This window comes from Marmota flaviventris, chromosome 9 (assembly GCF_047511675.1).
Source record: "Marmota flaviventris isolate mMarFla1 chromosome 9, mMarFla1.hap1, whole genome shotgun sequence".
Lineage (NCBI taxonomy): Eukaryota > Metazoa > Chordata > Mammalia > Rodentia > Sciuridae > Marmota > Marmota flaviventris.
Genome location: NC_092506.1, coordinates 64,647,311 through 64,662,761, shown reverse-complemented (window position 1 = coordinate 64,662,761; position 15,451 = coordinate 64,647,311). Strand labels below are relative to the sequence as shown.

The following is a 15,451-nucleotide window of genomic DNA, read 5'->3' as shown; positions in this document are numbered from 1 at the left end:
CCACTAGGGTAAAGGGCTGTGGGATGGTGCTGGGCTTGGAGGGAAAGAGGCCGGGACGCTTGAAGGGCCACCAGGAGAACCTGTTCTGCTTTAAAGATCAGTACTGGAAGAAACAGTTGTATGTTGAAAGAGGGAGGATTTATTGAATACCTGAGTACCAGAGACTGTACTAAGGGTTCCACAGGATGTCAATCAATCATTGCAATCATGCTTTATCAAGTAGGTTTTATTGCCCGTATTTCGCAGAGGAGGAAAATAAGGCTCAGAAAGCTTCAGGGTTGGCCCAGGTTTCCAACATTGGAAACAGGAGGTCAGGTCTGGGTAGTTGTTTCTGTGGCCCATACTCGGAGCATTTGAAATGCAGCTCAAAGCTTCATGTGGGCATCATGAGACTGTGAGCCAGTCCTGGGAGGATGTGAGGCCCCCAGCTCTTGTGGGGAGTCCTTGGAGTTCATGGGTCTAAGTCCCTTGATTTACCAACGAGGAGACTGAGGTTCTGGGAGGAGGTGTCTGCCTCTCAATCATGCCAGGAAATGCTGCTAGAAAATACTAGAAAGCAAGCCTTTTCCATATCCCCCTTTCCCCAGGGCCGCAGGGGAGCTTGTACCCTGAAGGTTGGGACCGGATGCTGCCACATGGGAAGATTGTCCTGCCCTGCCAGGGTCCCCAGCAGCCTACTCTTAGTCATCCAGGAACAACTTCTTCTTTGCCACTTCCCTCTGTGGTGTTTTGGGGTGCCCTCCTGTGGGCTGGCTCCCTTGCTCATCTGGCCTGGGGGACGGGTACCTTCACTGTGGGGGTGCTGGGTCCCTGGGACTGTGACCCCATCTTTGCCCAGGCCCTCCCTGGTGTGGCTGCCCAGCTGGCTGTGGACAGAGTCAACCGGGACCCCTCATTGTTGCCGGGCTCACATCTGGCTTCCGTGGTTTTGCCTACAGGCTGCCATACCCCTCAGGCCCTGGCCACATTCCTGACCCACAAGGACACTGTGGCTGCTTTTGTGGGCCCTGTCAACCCTGGCTACTGCCCAGCAGCCGCTCTGCTGGCACAAAGCTGGGGCAAGACCCTCTTCTCCTGGGCATGTGGGGCTCCAGAGGGAGGCCGTGAATCAGTGCCCACCTTGCCTTCTGCTGCCCAGGTGCTGCTGACTGTCATGAGATACTTTGGTTGGGCTCGCTTGGCCATTGTGTCCTCCCACCAGGACATTTGGGTGGCCACAGCCCAGCAGCTGGCCATGAGTTTCAGGACACATGGGCTGCCTGTGGGGCTGGTGACCTCTCTGGGACCTGGGGAACAGGGTGCCACGGAGGTCTTACAACAGCTCTGCAGTATGGACGGCCTGAAAGGTAAGCATGCAGGTACTCTCCTCCTGTGGACAGCCTGCACTTCTTATGGCCACCATGCGGGCTTCCTCCTCATCAGACATGGGGCTGAGCCTTTGATGGTTGCTCTGTATTTAACTCACGGACAACAACCCGGTGAGCTCGTCCTGCTGCAGTCTCTGGCAGCTCAGAGAAAGAACTTGCCCACGTCACACAGCTGGCATGTAGCACACCTGGATCCTGCGCTCTGGTCCAAGTGTCAGTCTTGGGGTGGGAGCTCAAGGCCTCCTAGGTTCTTGGCTGGTGATGGGAAGGTCATGAAAGGGTGGCAGCATCTGAGCCCAGGAGTGAGCACCAGTCTTGGTCTGGTGGTTAGAATCATAACCTCCATGGGTTTATTGCCTAATGATCCTTCCAGCATTCACTAAGGACCAGAGGTGCTGGGTCACAGCAGTGAACAGGACAGACATGGCGATGGATCCCCAGGGATGGGGAGACAGATGTGTGAGCAACCGGTTCTGATAGAAGTGGTAGAACCATCTTGAGAGGCCTGCAGAGCCAGAGGAGAAGGGGCTGAGCCAGGGGCTCTGAGAGGCTCCTTGGAGAAGGTGTCCATCCTTAAGGAGGTCACCAGCCAGGGACAGACATGGTGCCTGGGGCAGTGGAGAGCAGATGGGATCTCAGGTGAATCTAAACTGGGTTTGTGGCCCATGTGGGCTAGGAAATCAATTTAGTGAATCATGACTAGTGAGGTGGAACAGAAAAAGATAGAGAAAAGTAGTATTTTAAAACAGAATAGAACGGACCAGAATGAGACTGTGTCCACCTGAGAGTGTGTTTCAGGCAGCAAGGATTGGTGGGGGCCTGGGAAACTTCCCCTCAGTAGACTCAGTTCCTAGGTGCTCTGCTTTGTGAGTACATCAAGGTGAAGTGTATCCAGACCCTGCTGGGCTCTGGGAACCTGGGAAAGACTGGCTGGGCCCCAGCTGTGAGGAGCTCATGTTTGGTGGGGAGACAGGGGTGCAGAGGGGCACACAAGAACCCAAGGTCAGGGAATCTTGATACCCATCTTATTGGTGATTGGCACCAAGTTCGTGTTCCATGGCATCAAAAAATGAAACCGTGAACAGCTGAGGTAAGCAAGTGTAGCCAGATTTATTTAAGAAAGTGATAGAGAACAGACTCCTCCAGAGAGAAGGGGATTTGGGGAGCTCAAAAGCCCATGGAAGGGTGTGACTTGCCTTTTTGATAGCCTTTGGAACATCTCTCTTTCATTGGTCATTGTTTTTCCTTTCTTCCCTGCACATGTGCCTAGGAGCAGGAACTCGGAAGTTTTTTATTTTTCTTGAAAAATTCCAGTCAGCAACTCTTTGTTCTATCTTTGAAAAACAACTGCCATCTTCTCAACCCTCATTATTTTTACTCCTGTTGACTGCCTGATTCAAACTGTCATTGGCCAATTTTCTCATTTCCTTCTTTTTTTTTTTTTTTGGTACTGGCGATCGAACCCACGAGTGCTTAACCATAGAACCACATCCCCAGCCCTTTTTAATATTTTCTTTAGACACAGGGTCTCACTAAGTTGCTTAGGGCCTCGCTAAGTTGCCAAGGCTGGCTTTGAACTTGGAATCTTCCTGCCTGGGCCTCCTGAGCCACTGGGACTCATCATTCTTACCTACATGGACTGCCTGGCCTTTCCCCCTGTCTCAATCTGAACTGCTTGGGTGTAGGGAGGTGACATTAGGGCAGGGATGGCAATAAATTGCAAAATGGAGATGAGGGGCAGCTGTATTCTGGGTGAGGGACCAGCTTGTGCAAAGGAGTGTAGGTGACTCTCACAGGGCATTCTCTGGACATACTTGTGGGTATCCCACTGCTGGCCCTTCCAGATGTGTGACTTCAGGCAAGTCACTAAACCTCTCTGTGCTGCGGTTCCTTTATCCACAGCACAAGGATAATCAAAGCCCCTAATTCATAGGATTGTGACGAAGAAATGGACCACTGCAAATAAAGAGTTCAGAATAGTGTGGGTTCACAGTGAGCACCGCTTACAAGGATGAGGGCTTTTCCACTTAAGTGGCTTCATCCCCAGTTGTGTGAGTCAGCTCCCCCTAGGGGCCAAACATAGAACAGCGCTTCCAACTTGGGCTAAGGGGCGTTTAGGGGACACTGAGCAGAAATCAAACATAGCTGATAGGACACAAAGACTGGTTCCATTTCTGCCCCATCCTGGTGGGTCTCTCTAAGGACTTTCCACATTATCTGGTATCCAGAGGGGGTGACTTGTGGCCACTGGCTCACACAGCATGGCCACTCCGGGATTCAGCTGAGACCAGGGCTCCAGGCTCTTACTTCCATGTAATGAGGGGCCTCAAGCCCCAGCAAGGGGACTCCCTAGCCTTACTTGGTGGCTCCACTTTCCTGGGTTTTCTGGAAAAAGAAGAATTTCAATAGGAAACTGGGACACATCCAAACAAGCAGTAGCTGTTTTGTGCTATGGTTGGAGCCCTGTTTAGGGACTCAAGTGGGGAAGAGAGAAGCAGCTGAGGAAATCTGATGTGGACCTTTATCTTGGGCAGGGTCCTGGTGCCTGGAGAGGCAATTGGCTTCCTTATTACCAAAGCTGTTTTACTAAGACAAAGATGAATGTATCCATATCTGCTTAGACCTTTAGGATGCTGCCCATGGCCACAGCTGAGTACAAACTGGCCGGGTGTGGTGGCGCATGCCTGTAATCCCAGCAACTCAGGAGGCTGAGGCAGAAGGATGTAGAATTCAAAGCCAGCCCCAGCAATTTAGTGAGACTTAAGCAATTCAGTGAGAACCTTATCTCTAAATAAAGAATAAAAAAAGGACTGGGGTGTGGCTTAGTGGTTAAGTGCCCCTGGATTCAATCCCTAGTACAAAAAAAAAAAAAGTATAAGCTGATGAAGAATGGATAACAAAAACGTGGTCAGCCACATAGCGGAATATGATGCAATCATGAAAGGAATGAAGTCCTGACATGTCACAACAAAGATGAGCCCAGAACACTTCACACTAAGATGCCAGACACAAAGAATGCATGTTGTACAAGTCCACTGAGATGAAAGATACAGAAAAAATCCATACAGAGACAGATTAGGAGGGAGGAATGGGGAGCGACTACTAATGGAGGTGACAAACATGCTCTTGGATTAAATAATGGCAATGGTTGAACAACCCTTTTGAATGTACTGAAGCCATGGTACACTTTCACACTTGTAAAAGAGCGAGTTTTATGATATAGGAATCTTCTTCATTTGAAAAAAATTTAAAGGATTATAAACTGTGAGCCAGCCCTATGTCCAACTCCTGGCTCTAGCATGTTGGTAGTGACGTATTCTGGGGCAATTCCTTAATCATGCTGTACCTCAGTATCCTCATCTGAGGCTGGACTCAATGTCCCTTGCCACCTCTATTTCTTAGTGATAGGAAGACAGTAGTGTCTGGAGCTCAAGACGGGATGCAGGTGCTGATAAATGTACTTCTTAGTGCTGTTGTGGTTGTTTTTTTTTTTTTTTTTTGGTGCCAGGGATTAAACCCAGGGATGCTCGACCACTGAGCCAGCCGCTTGTTTTTTTTATTTTGAGACAGAATCTAAGTTGCTCACAGCCTCGGTAAGTTGCTGAGGCTGGCTTTGAACTTGCAATACTCCTGCCTCAGCCTCCCGAGCAACTGGGATTACAGGCATGCACCACCATGCTTGGCCAGTGCTGTCATATGACCAAAAGCAAGGGTCCTTTAGGACTCACATACATTGAAAGCTGTTAATAAATATTAGTAATTGTCAAGGTCAGAGGGTTGAGATAGGGTGGGAAGTTGAACAAAATTATCAGATGGGCATGCTGGGAGGGGAGGCTGGGAGGGCCAGGTTCATACAAATCCAGATTTGGTGGCCGTGGCCATAACGGTTATGGGGAGAAGATTCAGGGGAAATTCTGCCTTTGCAGCCTGATGTGGGGCAGGGAGTGGAGAAGAGTTCTGAGCAGCTCTTAAGCCAAAGAATTCTGGGCTTCAGGGAAGGCTGCAGTTGGACCAGGCTGCAAAGGTGACCCTGCTGTCTCCCTGCAGTTGTGGTGCTGTGCATGCACTCGGCGCTGCTGGGGGGCTCTGAGCAGACCGCGCTGCTGAGCCGCGCTTGGGCTGAGGGCCTGGCGGGCGGGAGACTGGTCTTCCTGCCCTACGACACGCTGCTCTTCCCCCTGCCCTACCGCAACCGCTCCTACAAGGCCCTGGGTGACACCGGGCCCCTGAAGGAGGTCTACGATGCGCTGCTCACTGTCACCCTGGAGTCTGGCCCCAAAGACAAGGCCTTTGCTGCTGCCAGCATGGATGCACAAGTGACTGCCCACCTGCAGCCAGAGCAGGTAGGTGTGTTAGATTCTCATACACCTGGAGGCTGGGGGTCCCCCCTGCCAAAGGCCTTCCTGACTTTCTGGGAGTGCCAGGTGGGAATGGGGGTAGGATGGGGTGACGTCACGGCACGTCTGAGGACTCGGCAGACAGGATGTGCTGCTGCCTTGGTTGTGGCTTCTAGGACTTGGCTGGACTCAAGTGTCCCTTGGCATCTCTGTTTCTTAGTGATAAGAAGACAGTAATGTCTGGAGCTCCTGACGGGATACAGGTGTTGATGGAGGGTCATTCCATCGGTTATTCATCTGAAAAACGTAGACTTATTTCCTAATATGTGCCACCGTGCAGGGAGCCTGGTGATATAGGAGACAGACCTGATCTTTAAGGGCTTCCTTCTGGAGACAGGCAATAACCAAGGGACAAGATAACCAAATTCAAGTGTGAAATGCCACCAAGAAAACAGAAGAGGATCCAGTGATGGGGGAGCCTGGGGTGGAATGGTGCACAGGCAGAATGGGAGGGGGCAGCCCCTGGGGGGGCCTTGGAGTTGAGCTCTGAATACTCCGAAGCAGCCAGAGGAGGATGGATGGAGAACAATGAGCTAGACCACGAGCTTTGCTTTGGGAAGGTTTGAGATACCTGTGAAGCCTCAGAGTTGGTGACAGAGGGGGTGGCTATGGGGACTGAGGGGATCTGGTGGCCTCAGAGAGGACTGTAGTGAGGTCAAGGTGGAGCAGTTATCTAACAATTGCTATTAGTAGAAAGACCAAGGCCCAGAGATGCCTGGGAGCCTGTATTGTGGGGTTTTGCAGTGGGGGGCTTCTCTTCCACAGGTGTCTCCTCTTTTTGGAACCATCTATGATGCTGTTGTCCTGTTGGCCCATGCCCTGAACCACTCTGGGAGCCATGGGGCAGGGCTCTCAGGAGCTCACTTAGGGGACCATACAGGGGCTCTCAATGTGGCAGGCTTTAGCCAGAGGATACGAACGGACAAGAGGGGCAGAAGGCTGGCCCAGTATGTCATCCTGGACACAGATGCTCAAGGAAACCAGCTGGTACCCACCCACATTCTGGACACAGGCACATGGCAAGTGCAGCCACTGGGCAAGGCCATTCACTTTCCAGGAGGGGCACCTCCAGTCCATGACTCCAGCTGCTGGTTTGACCCCAATACACTGTGTATGAGAGGTAACTCATCATCCTCCCATCCATCCATCTGTTCATCCATCTGTCCACCCATCTATTCACAACCCACCCATCCATTCATCCTCCATCCATCTATCCATCCATCACCCATCCATCTATCCATCCACCCATCCATCCATCCATCCGCCCATCACCACCCATCCATCCTTCATTAAAGTTTTCCACATGGGCCATCTTGGGTGAGTAGCAGGAGCAGGTGCAAAGAAAGGATATGAAACTTCATGAGAACACTGAACCAACAGCTGTAGAGCACCAGGGGAGACCAAGAAAGGCCTCCCTCAGATGAGAAGGGTTAAAGCATTTACAGAGATGTTCCTTCTCTTTGATCTAAAATGTTCCACAGCTCATAACTAGACTATTTTCCTTCTTCCTTCTAATTTCCTTCCACCACTAGACAGCTGAAGTTAAGAAAAATTTGGTCACTTGCTGGAGGTCACACATAGAGTTGTGACTGAGCTCATGCTGAGCATAAATATTCTGACTAAGTGCAAGATTTCTTTTCCTCATGACCACCAGGGGTGTGAGACCAGGAGGTCCACACTGTTCTGAGTCTTGTCACTCATCCATTCTGAATATCACCCTAAAGAGACTGCACTGACACACATGCCTAGGTCTATAGAGATGTGCACACACACGGGTATACACAGGTGCACCCCTGTTCCCTAATGCACATGTACTTATGGTGGTCACCACCACTAGTGGGCAACTCAGGTTTGGCTAAGCTTGTGTGCACCCCTACCCTGCCCCAAACCCCCACACTTCTCTTGACCTGGGCTCTCCCTGCCCTCCTAATCTTCATCCTCAGACATTTCCCTCTCGGGCCACCCTTGACTGTGTACCTTTCTCTCCCTGGAGAGCTCGTGACCCTCCACCCCAGGGTCACGAGCTCTCCTTTATCCTCTTTTTCTTTCAAGACCAGCTCTGCAGTCAACCTGGGGCCTCTCCTCTGTGCTCCCATGGCCCCTGAGCACATGGCACTGTAGTGTGTCCACAAGGTGTGTGTCCTATGCTGGGGACAGCTAGCTCCATCTGTCTCCCAGCTAGATGTGAGGTCCAATGTATCCCCTTGGTGAGGGAGGACCGGGGGAGGTCTTCACCTGATTGTTTATTGGCTTCTCTTTTCTTCCACAAATAATGATTGAGCAGCTGTCCCTGCTGCCCCAGCCACCATGCTCAGCCCCAGGGTCTGGGAGAGAATCACACACCCTTCCTGCCTCATGGGCTGATTCTCTTGAAGACCAGACCCAGGCCCCTCTTTCCAGTATGTTCAGTCTGGTGTCAGAGACAGGGACAGCCAGAAACCACACCACACAGTGTGGTCAGGCCATGACAGGGCAGCCAGGGGCAATGGATCCTCCCCCAGCCTGGCTCACTGAGGGTGCTCTCTAACAGGCTTTAATCCATCCAGTCGGTAACCAATCAGCATGGACTTACTGACATCTGCTCTGTGCTCAGCTCAGACGCTGGCAAAACTCACAGGATAATGGAGGACAGGGGGGCAAAGGCAGGTGGAGCGGCTCTAAGAGGGATCCAGGAGGCAGGATCCTGAGCAGGGACGCCAGCCTTGGAGTTTGAATTCTCTCAGGGATCCCATAATGGCCACTCCAATTCTAACTCAGGATGGCCATGGTTATCATGAGGATACTGTACACAGTTGATACCATAGATTGCAGGACCAGGGAGCAGGGGCTTGGTGTCACATACTTAGGGTTGCAGCTTGACAGTCTGCTGACCAACTGTGTGACCTGACAAGAAAGGAAGGAAGGGATGGTCCCCTCTGCTGGGCAGCAGGGCTCAGTGTCCTCTTTCCCTTAGCTGTCCAGGCAGATGCTTGAGCTGCCCATGCAAGTCGCCCACCCACTCCCTTGGGGGTCTAGCCTCCCCGTGTCTGGCTCCTGGCATAGGCCTAGAGATCTGGGTTTAGACTAAGGCTCTTCCAGTCGCCAGTGTCTTCCCACAGTGAAGCTGGCTGCCAAGGTAGGTAGCAAGTGGCCTGTTGCAGGGGACAAGCAAGAAGTGGTGGCCTAACAACTAATAGAGATGAATTTCTCCGTTTTATCCTGCAGCTGCCTTGTCCAGGCCTGTGTTAAGTGCCAGGGACACTGAAAGGAGGAAGTCACGGGCCCTGCTGTCTGGCAGCTCAGTCTAGTGGGAAGGGGCTTGACACACGGGCAGAGAAAAGACCTCTTTTCTCTGAATGTGACCAAGGCTCTCATGGGGTCCTGAGGCGGGGAGCCCAAGGCAAAACCACAGACAGCAGTGCTGGGACTCGACGCCTGCCATCTGCCAGTGAAGCTTCCTCTGCCAGCAAGAGGACTCTCCCAGCTAGAGGCCATTCTGAGCCTCAGCCCTGAGGGCAGGAATCCACATCCTCACTTCCCAGGGGAGAAACCAAGGAAGAGAGTGAGGGCCAGGGAAGGCAGCTGTCCCCACTGCTGTGACTCTTGTCCATCCCCGCTTCCCCCGCAGGTGTGCAGCCTCTGGGCAGCCTCCTCACTCTGGCCCTGGCCTGTGTCCTGGCGCTGGCGGGTGGGGCCCTCGCATACCTCTTCAGGTAATGGACTGTCTTGGCTGAGCCTGGCTCTGGCCCACAGGGCCTGCCACTAGCAACCTGGGGGAGGGGGCTTTCCTAGGCTCCACCTCCCTAGACCTCAGGGTCCTCAGCACTCCTTTCCATCCACAGTGGGGACTGGTCAAGGCCCTGGATAAGACTCATCCCCTGAAGCTCCCCATCTGTACAAAGCAGGGGCTGGCCAGGACCATCCCCAGGGGCTCTGAACCTCTGAAAACAATTCTCCCTGGAAGACTCCGGTCTGAGCCAGAGGCTGAGGGTTCTGTGAAGTCAGTGCTCAGTGACCTCCCAGTCCCACTGGGCTGTTGGGAGACGAAATGGAGCTAATCAGGGAGGGCTGTGACTCGGGCAGTTCCACCGGCCAAAGGAGGTGGGGGTGATCTTTGCAGTACTCCCACTTTCTCTCCCTTCCAGATTGGGCATCCAGCAGCTGCAATTGGCAAGGGGTCCCCAACAGATCCTGCTGACAGCCCAGGAGCTCACCTTCCTCCATCGGCCTCTGAGTAGATGGGTGTGTGAGGAGGGTGGGACAGGGGGTGGGACAGGCAGTGGACAGAAGACAGGGCTAGATCTTGACCATGCCTGCCCCCTTCCAGAGGCTGCAGGTGGACAGTGCAAGTGAATCGAGGAGTGTGACAGATGGCGGGAGCCTGAGGTCAATGGCCCAGGGGTCAGCAAGGAGCCTGTCAGCCCCCCAGGAGCCCACGAATGTAGCCCTGTATCAGGTGAGGGCCTCTGCTACCCACATACCCACTGGGGAGCTCTAATCAGTTTGGGAAAAGCTAAGGAAGCCCACAGCCCTTTGTGCCTCTGTGTTATGCCTCAGTATTATTATGGAACTGGAAACTGACCCAAGAAGGAGCAGTGGGTTTCCTGGGTTCCTTGGCAAGCAGAGCTAGAACCAGGCAACAGGACTCCCAGCTCCCAGCCCAGCCTGGTTCATGATCTGATCTTTGGAAATAACCAGTTCCTGGCCACTTGTCTCTGGGTACTGCCTAAGTCACTCTCCTCTCTGCTAAATAAGGAAAGTGCCGTCCCTGGTCCCCAAGCCCTGATGTGAAGGGCAGCACCCAGCCCAGGACAGCCTCCAGGGAGGCTGGAAGGTTAGAGGTTAGACCGGTGAGACTCTAAGGACACCTCAGTCTCTCGGTGGCTGTTATTCTCAAGTTCAATAATTCATTGACACTATATGGTCCTCATGTTCTCGCCTCCCACAGTTGAGGAGTCAGACTAATTGTTGATGTGGGAAGCAACATGAGACTCTTGCTGCTTCTTTTCCACCTGGCCTCCTGGGGGATTCCACTTTTCCTTTCTGTTGAGGAGGTTTCAATGATATACCAAACATGTTTTTTCTGTTTTTCTGAGAGAACTAGCTGGCTGTGGGTGAGGCCAAATTGGTGCTGGGCAGAGCCTGGGCAAGTTCAGAGTCCAGCCTGAGGCCTCTCCTATGACCCTGGGTCACAGAGCCCCACCTCTGGCTCACAGGGTTTGGGCATCAAGGGTGCCTGAGGCCTGCAGGGTGAAGCTGACCTGGAGGTGAGAACTAACGTGCTTCATATTCCCATCTCATGGGCACTGGAGACGTGGGTGGCCGTTAGCCCAGCCTGAGGCCACCTCCTCCCCTCACTTGCAAGAACTTCAATGTAGTGGATCTAGGACTGGAACTCACGTCCATCAGCCAAAGCCTGGGCCCTAACTCTAGCTGGTTCCTGGTCATTCTAACACTGTCCCCACTGACTAAGCTCCACCAGGCTCAGAACACACAGAAGCAGCACACTGATGGGGAAGAGGCCAGGGCTGAGGAGTGGAGGGTTTCCCCAGGTTTATGCAGCGGGATTGGCACAAACTCTTGCTCTTCCTTCTACAGGGAGACTGGGTTTGGCTGAAGAAGTTTGAAGCAGGCACAGCCCCTGTCCTGCGCCCGAGCTGCCTCAGCCTCCTGAGAAAGGTAGGGCTGCAGAGGGCATGGGGGTGTTCTGTGAGGAGACCCTTACTGGTTGGATTGGTTCCTGCTCAGTGTGGAAGCTTCTGCCTCAGAGAAGAAGTCCTCTCTGTCCTCACGATAGCTACCCATGGCCAGCACCTCAGCACAGCATACTCTGTCACTGTCACCCCTGCATGCCAGCATCCCTACACCCCATTGCCACCCCAGTAGGGTCCTCATCATGACCCCAGGGGCACAGTCCCCCAGCAGTGCTATCACATAGCATCTCAACACCATCAATTGTCCTCATCCTGCACACACACCCCACCCTTTCACACACTCATCCGTTATTTATTAAGCATCATGTATGTGTCAGTGTGCTGGGCTTTGGAGAAGAGAGGTTCTTTCCCTACAGAGCTTCTAGTCATTTGTCACCACAAACCACATATACACCTTCACCTGAGATTGGCACTATCCTGAGGGCAGTGTGGGATGGTAGGTAGAGCACAGGAAGATCCTGGATAAAGATGGAGCCAGACGCCCAGTCCTAGGACAGTGCTAAGGAGAGCAGGAATATCCAGAATGCCTAGAACTGTCCCTGGCAAGGGGCATGCCTTCGATGTATTGTGAACTTTATTAGTTTATTAATGTTGTTACTTTTATTATTATTTTCAACATTACCACTGTAAGCAAAAAAGAAAAAAGAAAAGAAAGAAAGAAAAGAAATCAAAACAGGAGCAGACTTCAACAGATCAGCAAGCTGTCTTTATTCAGCCGGGGTGGAATGGCACGTTTTCAGGGGATAAAATGGCGACTGGTTACAAAGGGGTCTGTGTTTCATAGGTCTTAATGAGAGTGAATCATAGCAGGATGTTTAGTGTGACTTAATCACTCAAGATTAAGGACATGCTGCTTGGGCAGTCAGGAAATTGTGCAAGTTAAAAATCTAACTCAGGAAAACAGTTGTAAAAGCTTGAAACTCATCTTCACTGGGATGAAGGTGCAGAGCCTGGAGCCCATTATTTGCCTTCTCCGTAGGACCCATCGTCACTGGGAGAGGATGGGAGCCCAGAGCCCAGGACCCATTGTGGGCCTTCCCCTCCTCCCTTCCCGATCACACTGTCCTCCTTTTCTCCCTGGGGTCTGTTGTTCCCCTTTTCTTGGAGGATGTTATTTTCCATATCCTTCAACCACTATTTGAAATAAAGTTTGGAGAGATTAAGTGACTGGAGGTAAACTTAGGCATTTCCCAGTGGGCATCTTCCAACCAAAGTGAATAAATGTTTCCTCAAATAAAGGTCCTGCATGTGGTCACACAAGTTTGGAAATTGCTCGCTTTGGCCATAGCACTTCTCAGAACCTTCACTGTGCCGTTCTGGTTGTCTACCACTGTGTAACAGTGTGCCCCCAAAATGTAGTGGCTTAAAACACTGACCATTTTATATCTTGCAGTTTTGTGGGCAAAACTCTGTTCTGCTTTGCACTGGTTGGGGATCGCTCAGTGGTGTTTAGCTGGAAAATGGGCCAGCAGAGGCCAAACCAGGTGGACAACCTGCTTTATAAATAAAGTTTTATTGGAACACAGCCATGTTCTTTCCTTTAGGCATTGTCTGTGAGTACTTTTGTGCTATAAGAGCAGAGGCAAATAGTTGTGACAGAGACCCACAATGCCTAAAATATTCACTATCTGGACCTTCACAGAAAACACTGCTGATTCTTGGTCAGGAGGGCCTAACATGGCTTCACTCACACGCTCCCTGCCTGGTTAAGCTGGTCACATCTTCCCTCTCCTGATAGTCTCAGGGCTTCTCCATGTGGTCTCGCGTGGGAGGACTCAGGTGGAAGGACTCCAACACAGAGTACTCCAAGAGACAGGAAACGGAAGCAGCCAGTCTCCTGAGTCCTGAACACACATGTGTAGGAAGCCATTTCCACTGTATTCAGTTGTTCCCAGGAGTCACAGGAGAGGGGACAGAGTTTACCTCTGTATGGCAAGACTATCAAAGGATTGGAGGCCACTCTTGACTCTCCACACATGCCAACGTGCTTGGGAACCTCTAAGGGGGAAGAGGATGCCGGGGACCCTGAACTGTTTCTGTGGGGAAGGCCTCGCCAGACAAGGGTCCGTCTGTCCTGCTTTGGCAAATGCTCCCCTGGTGGGGTCTGAAACATCAGGGAGGCTGCTTTCTGCGAATGCAGGATTCCTTCTGCTCCTTTTCCTCCTTCCCCAATCCCTTCATCTGCAGAAGGTAATTGATGACTTTCAGGGGCATGGTGTGATGTAGGTTGAGAACCAGGCCTGTGTTCCTGTCCCGTGGAGTCGGCTAAGGTCTCCACTGTCCCGGCAGATGCGTGACATGCGGCACGAGAACGTGGCAGCCTGCCTGGGCTTTTTCGTGGGCCCTGGGGTCAGTGCTCTGGTGCTGGAGTACTGTTCCCGGGGCAGCCTGGAGGACCTGCTGCGGAACGAGGCCCTGCGGCTCGACTGGACCTTCAAGGCCTCCCTGCTGCTGGATCTGATCCGTGTAAGGACCCTCCCTGGAAGCCACGGGGTGATGGGAAGTCAGGGAGGCACGAGATGCTCACATTGCCCATGCTGGGGCTCCTTCCACCTTGAGAAATTAGAGCAACAGGTGAAAAGAGAGGCATGGCAGGAAAGTCTTCGGGGCCATGGGAACACTCTGGTCCCTCTCATTCATCCCGGAGACCTAATGGATCCCATCCCATCCCCCCCTAGGGCATGCGGTATCTGCATCACCGACATTTCCCTCACGGCCGCCTCAAGTCCCGGAACTGTGTGGTGGATGGACGCTTTGTGCTCAAGGTCACTGACCATGGTTATGCGGAGCTCCTGGATGCCCAGCGGTCTGCCCCACCAGCCCCAGAAGGTCAGCTCAGGGTGGGCAGGGGGCTGACAGGTCCTGAAGCCTGTTTAAACCAGGTGCTTGTGAAGCAGGGGTAGAGAGGGGATCTCTAGTCCTCGGGCACTTTTTGTGTTATGTCCTTGGGGGGATGGATCCGCCCTTCACCTGTGACTCCTGGACAGCAGAAGGCTTTATCCCCCAGGGTATGGTGGGGACAGAGGAGACACAGGCCTGAAGCCCCTGGCCCTGCTCTGCCGGGGTGCAGTGGGTGATGGCGGTGTGGCCCTGTCCCTGATTGTAGAGCTACTGTGGACAGCTCCTGAGTTGCTGCGGGAACCTGGGGGCCCCAGGCAGGGCACCCTCAAAGGGGACATCTTCAGCATGGGCATCATCCTGCAGGAGGTGCTAACGCGGGGCCCACCCTACGGCGGCTTGGGTCTCCCAGCGGAAGGTAAGCACCCCTGCTGCTCCTTGGCCCGTCCCTGGCTGGAGTCTCCAGGTAGCTGGGGAGCTCTGTGACCTTCAAGAAACCGGGGGCCAGAGAACAACCTCACAGGCAAAGTGACTGTGGAAATGGGGTCTTTCCTTGACAGGCGAGGCAGCCCTTGGCAACTCTGCCAAAATGGCAGCTGATCAGCTCTAGGCCAGACGCTGGTTTCAGGGTAAACTCTCACCCCTTCCTTTCCCAATGGCACTGCCTGGCCCACTACACTCATTCCCTCACCAAGGCTTCGTCCACGCCCAGCCCAGACCTGTGTCCTACAGACCTCAGTTTTACCATGTGACCTTACACATGGGCTTGCACAAATCACTTCACCTTTCTGAGCGTCAGTTTTCTCATCTTTAAAATGGAGAGAATATTAAAACATAATCCAGATACCAGGCCCCACGGCTGATGTGGCCAGGCTGCTCAGTGCTGGGGCCGGGTTACTGCCCGGGTGGGACTCCTCCAAGAGCTTCTCTGTGTCCATACTTTTGCGTGTAGATGTTTTCTCGCTTCTGGTCCTGGTGGGAGGGACCAACTTCGGAAATTTCCCCTCTCTTCTGTGTTCTCTGTCAGGCCTCTCTGAACCCCAGGCTACTCTTGAAGTTGTCCCCCTGCCGTCTCTGTCCAGTCTCAGGGCCTGTCCCCACTCCAGCCTGCAGTGCCAGGCAGAGGCAGGGCTGAGCCCACCATCCGGCCACTCCT

At 52.9% G+C, this 15,451-nt stretch overlaps 1 protein-coding gene across 1 annotated transcript in view; it reads left to right on the top strand.

Moving 5' to 3' along the window:
- Positions 1-625: 625 nt before the first annotated feature.
- Positions 626-15,451, top strand: part of LOC114098618 (guanylate cyclase D-like) — a 46,194-nt gene continuing 31,368 nt past the window's right edge. The window contains exons 1-10 of the mRNA XM_027942867.2: positions 626-1,346; positions 5,415-5,710; positions 6,530-6,884; positions 9,372-9,456; positions 9,889-9,985; positions 10,071-10,199; positions 11,342-11,422; positions 13,747-13,923; positions 14,136-14,286; positions 14,564-14,713. Of these exons, the coding sequence (XP_027798668.2) occupies positions 626-1,346; positions 5,415-5,710; positions 6,530-6,884; positions 9,372-9,456; positions 9,889-9,985; positions 10,071-10,199; positions 11,342-11,422; positions 13,747-13,923; positions 14,136-14,286; positions 14,564-14,713 (2,242 nt within the window). The remainder of the gene's footprint in view (positions 1,347-5,414; positions 5,711-6,529; positions 6,885-9,371; positions 9,457-9,888; positions 9,986-10,070; positions 10,200-11,341; positions 11,423-13,746; positions 13,924-14,135; positions 14,287-14,563; positions 14,714-15,451) is intronic.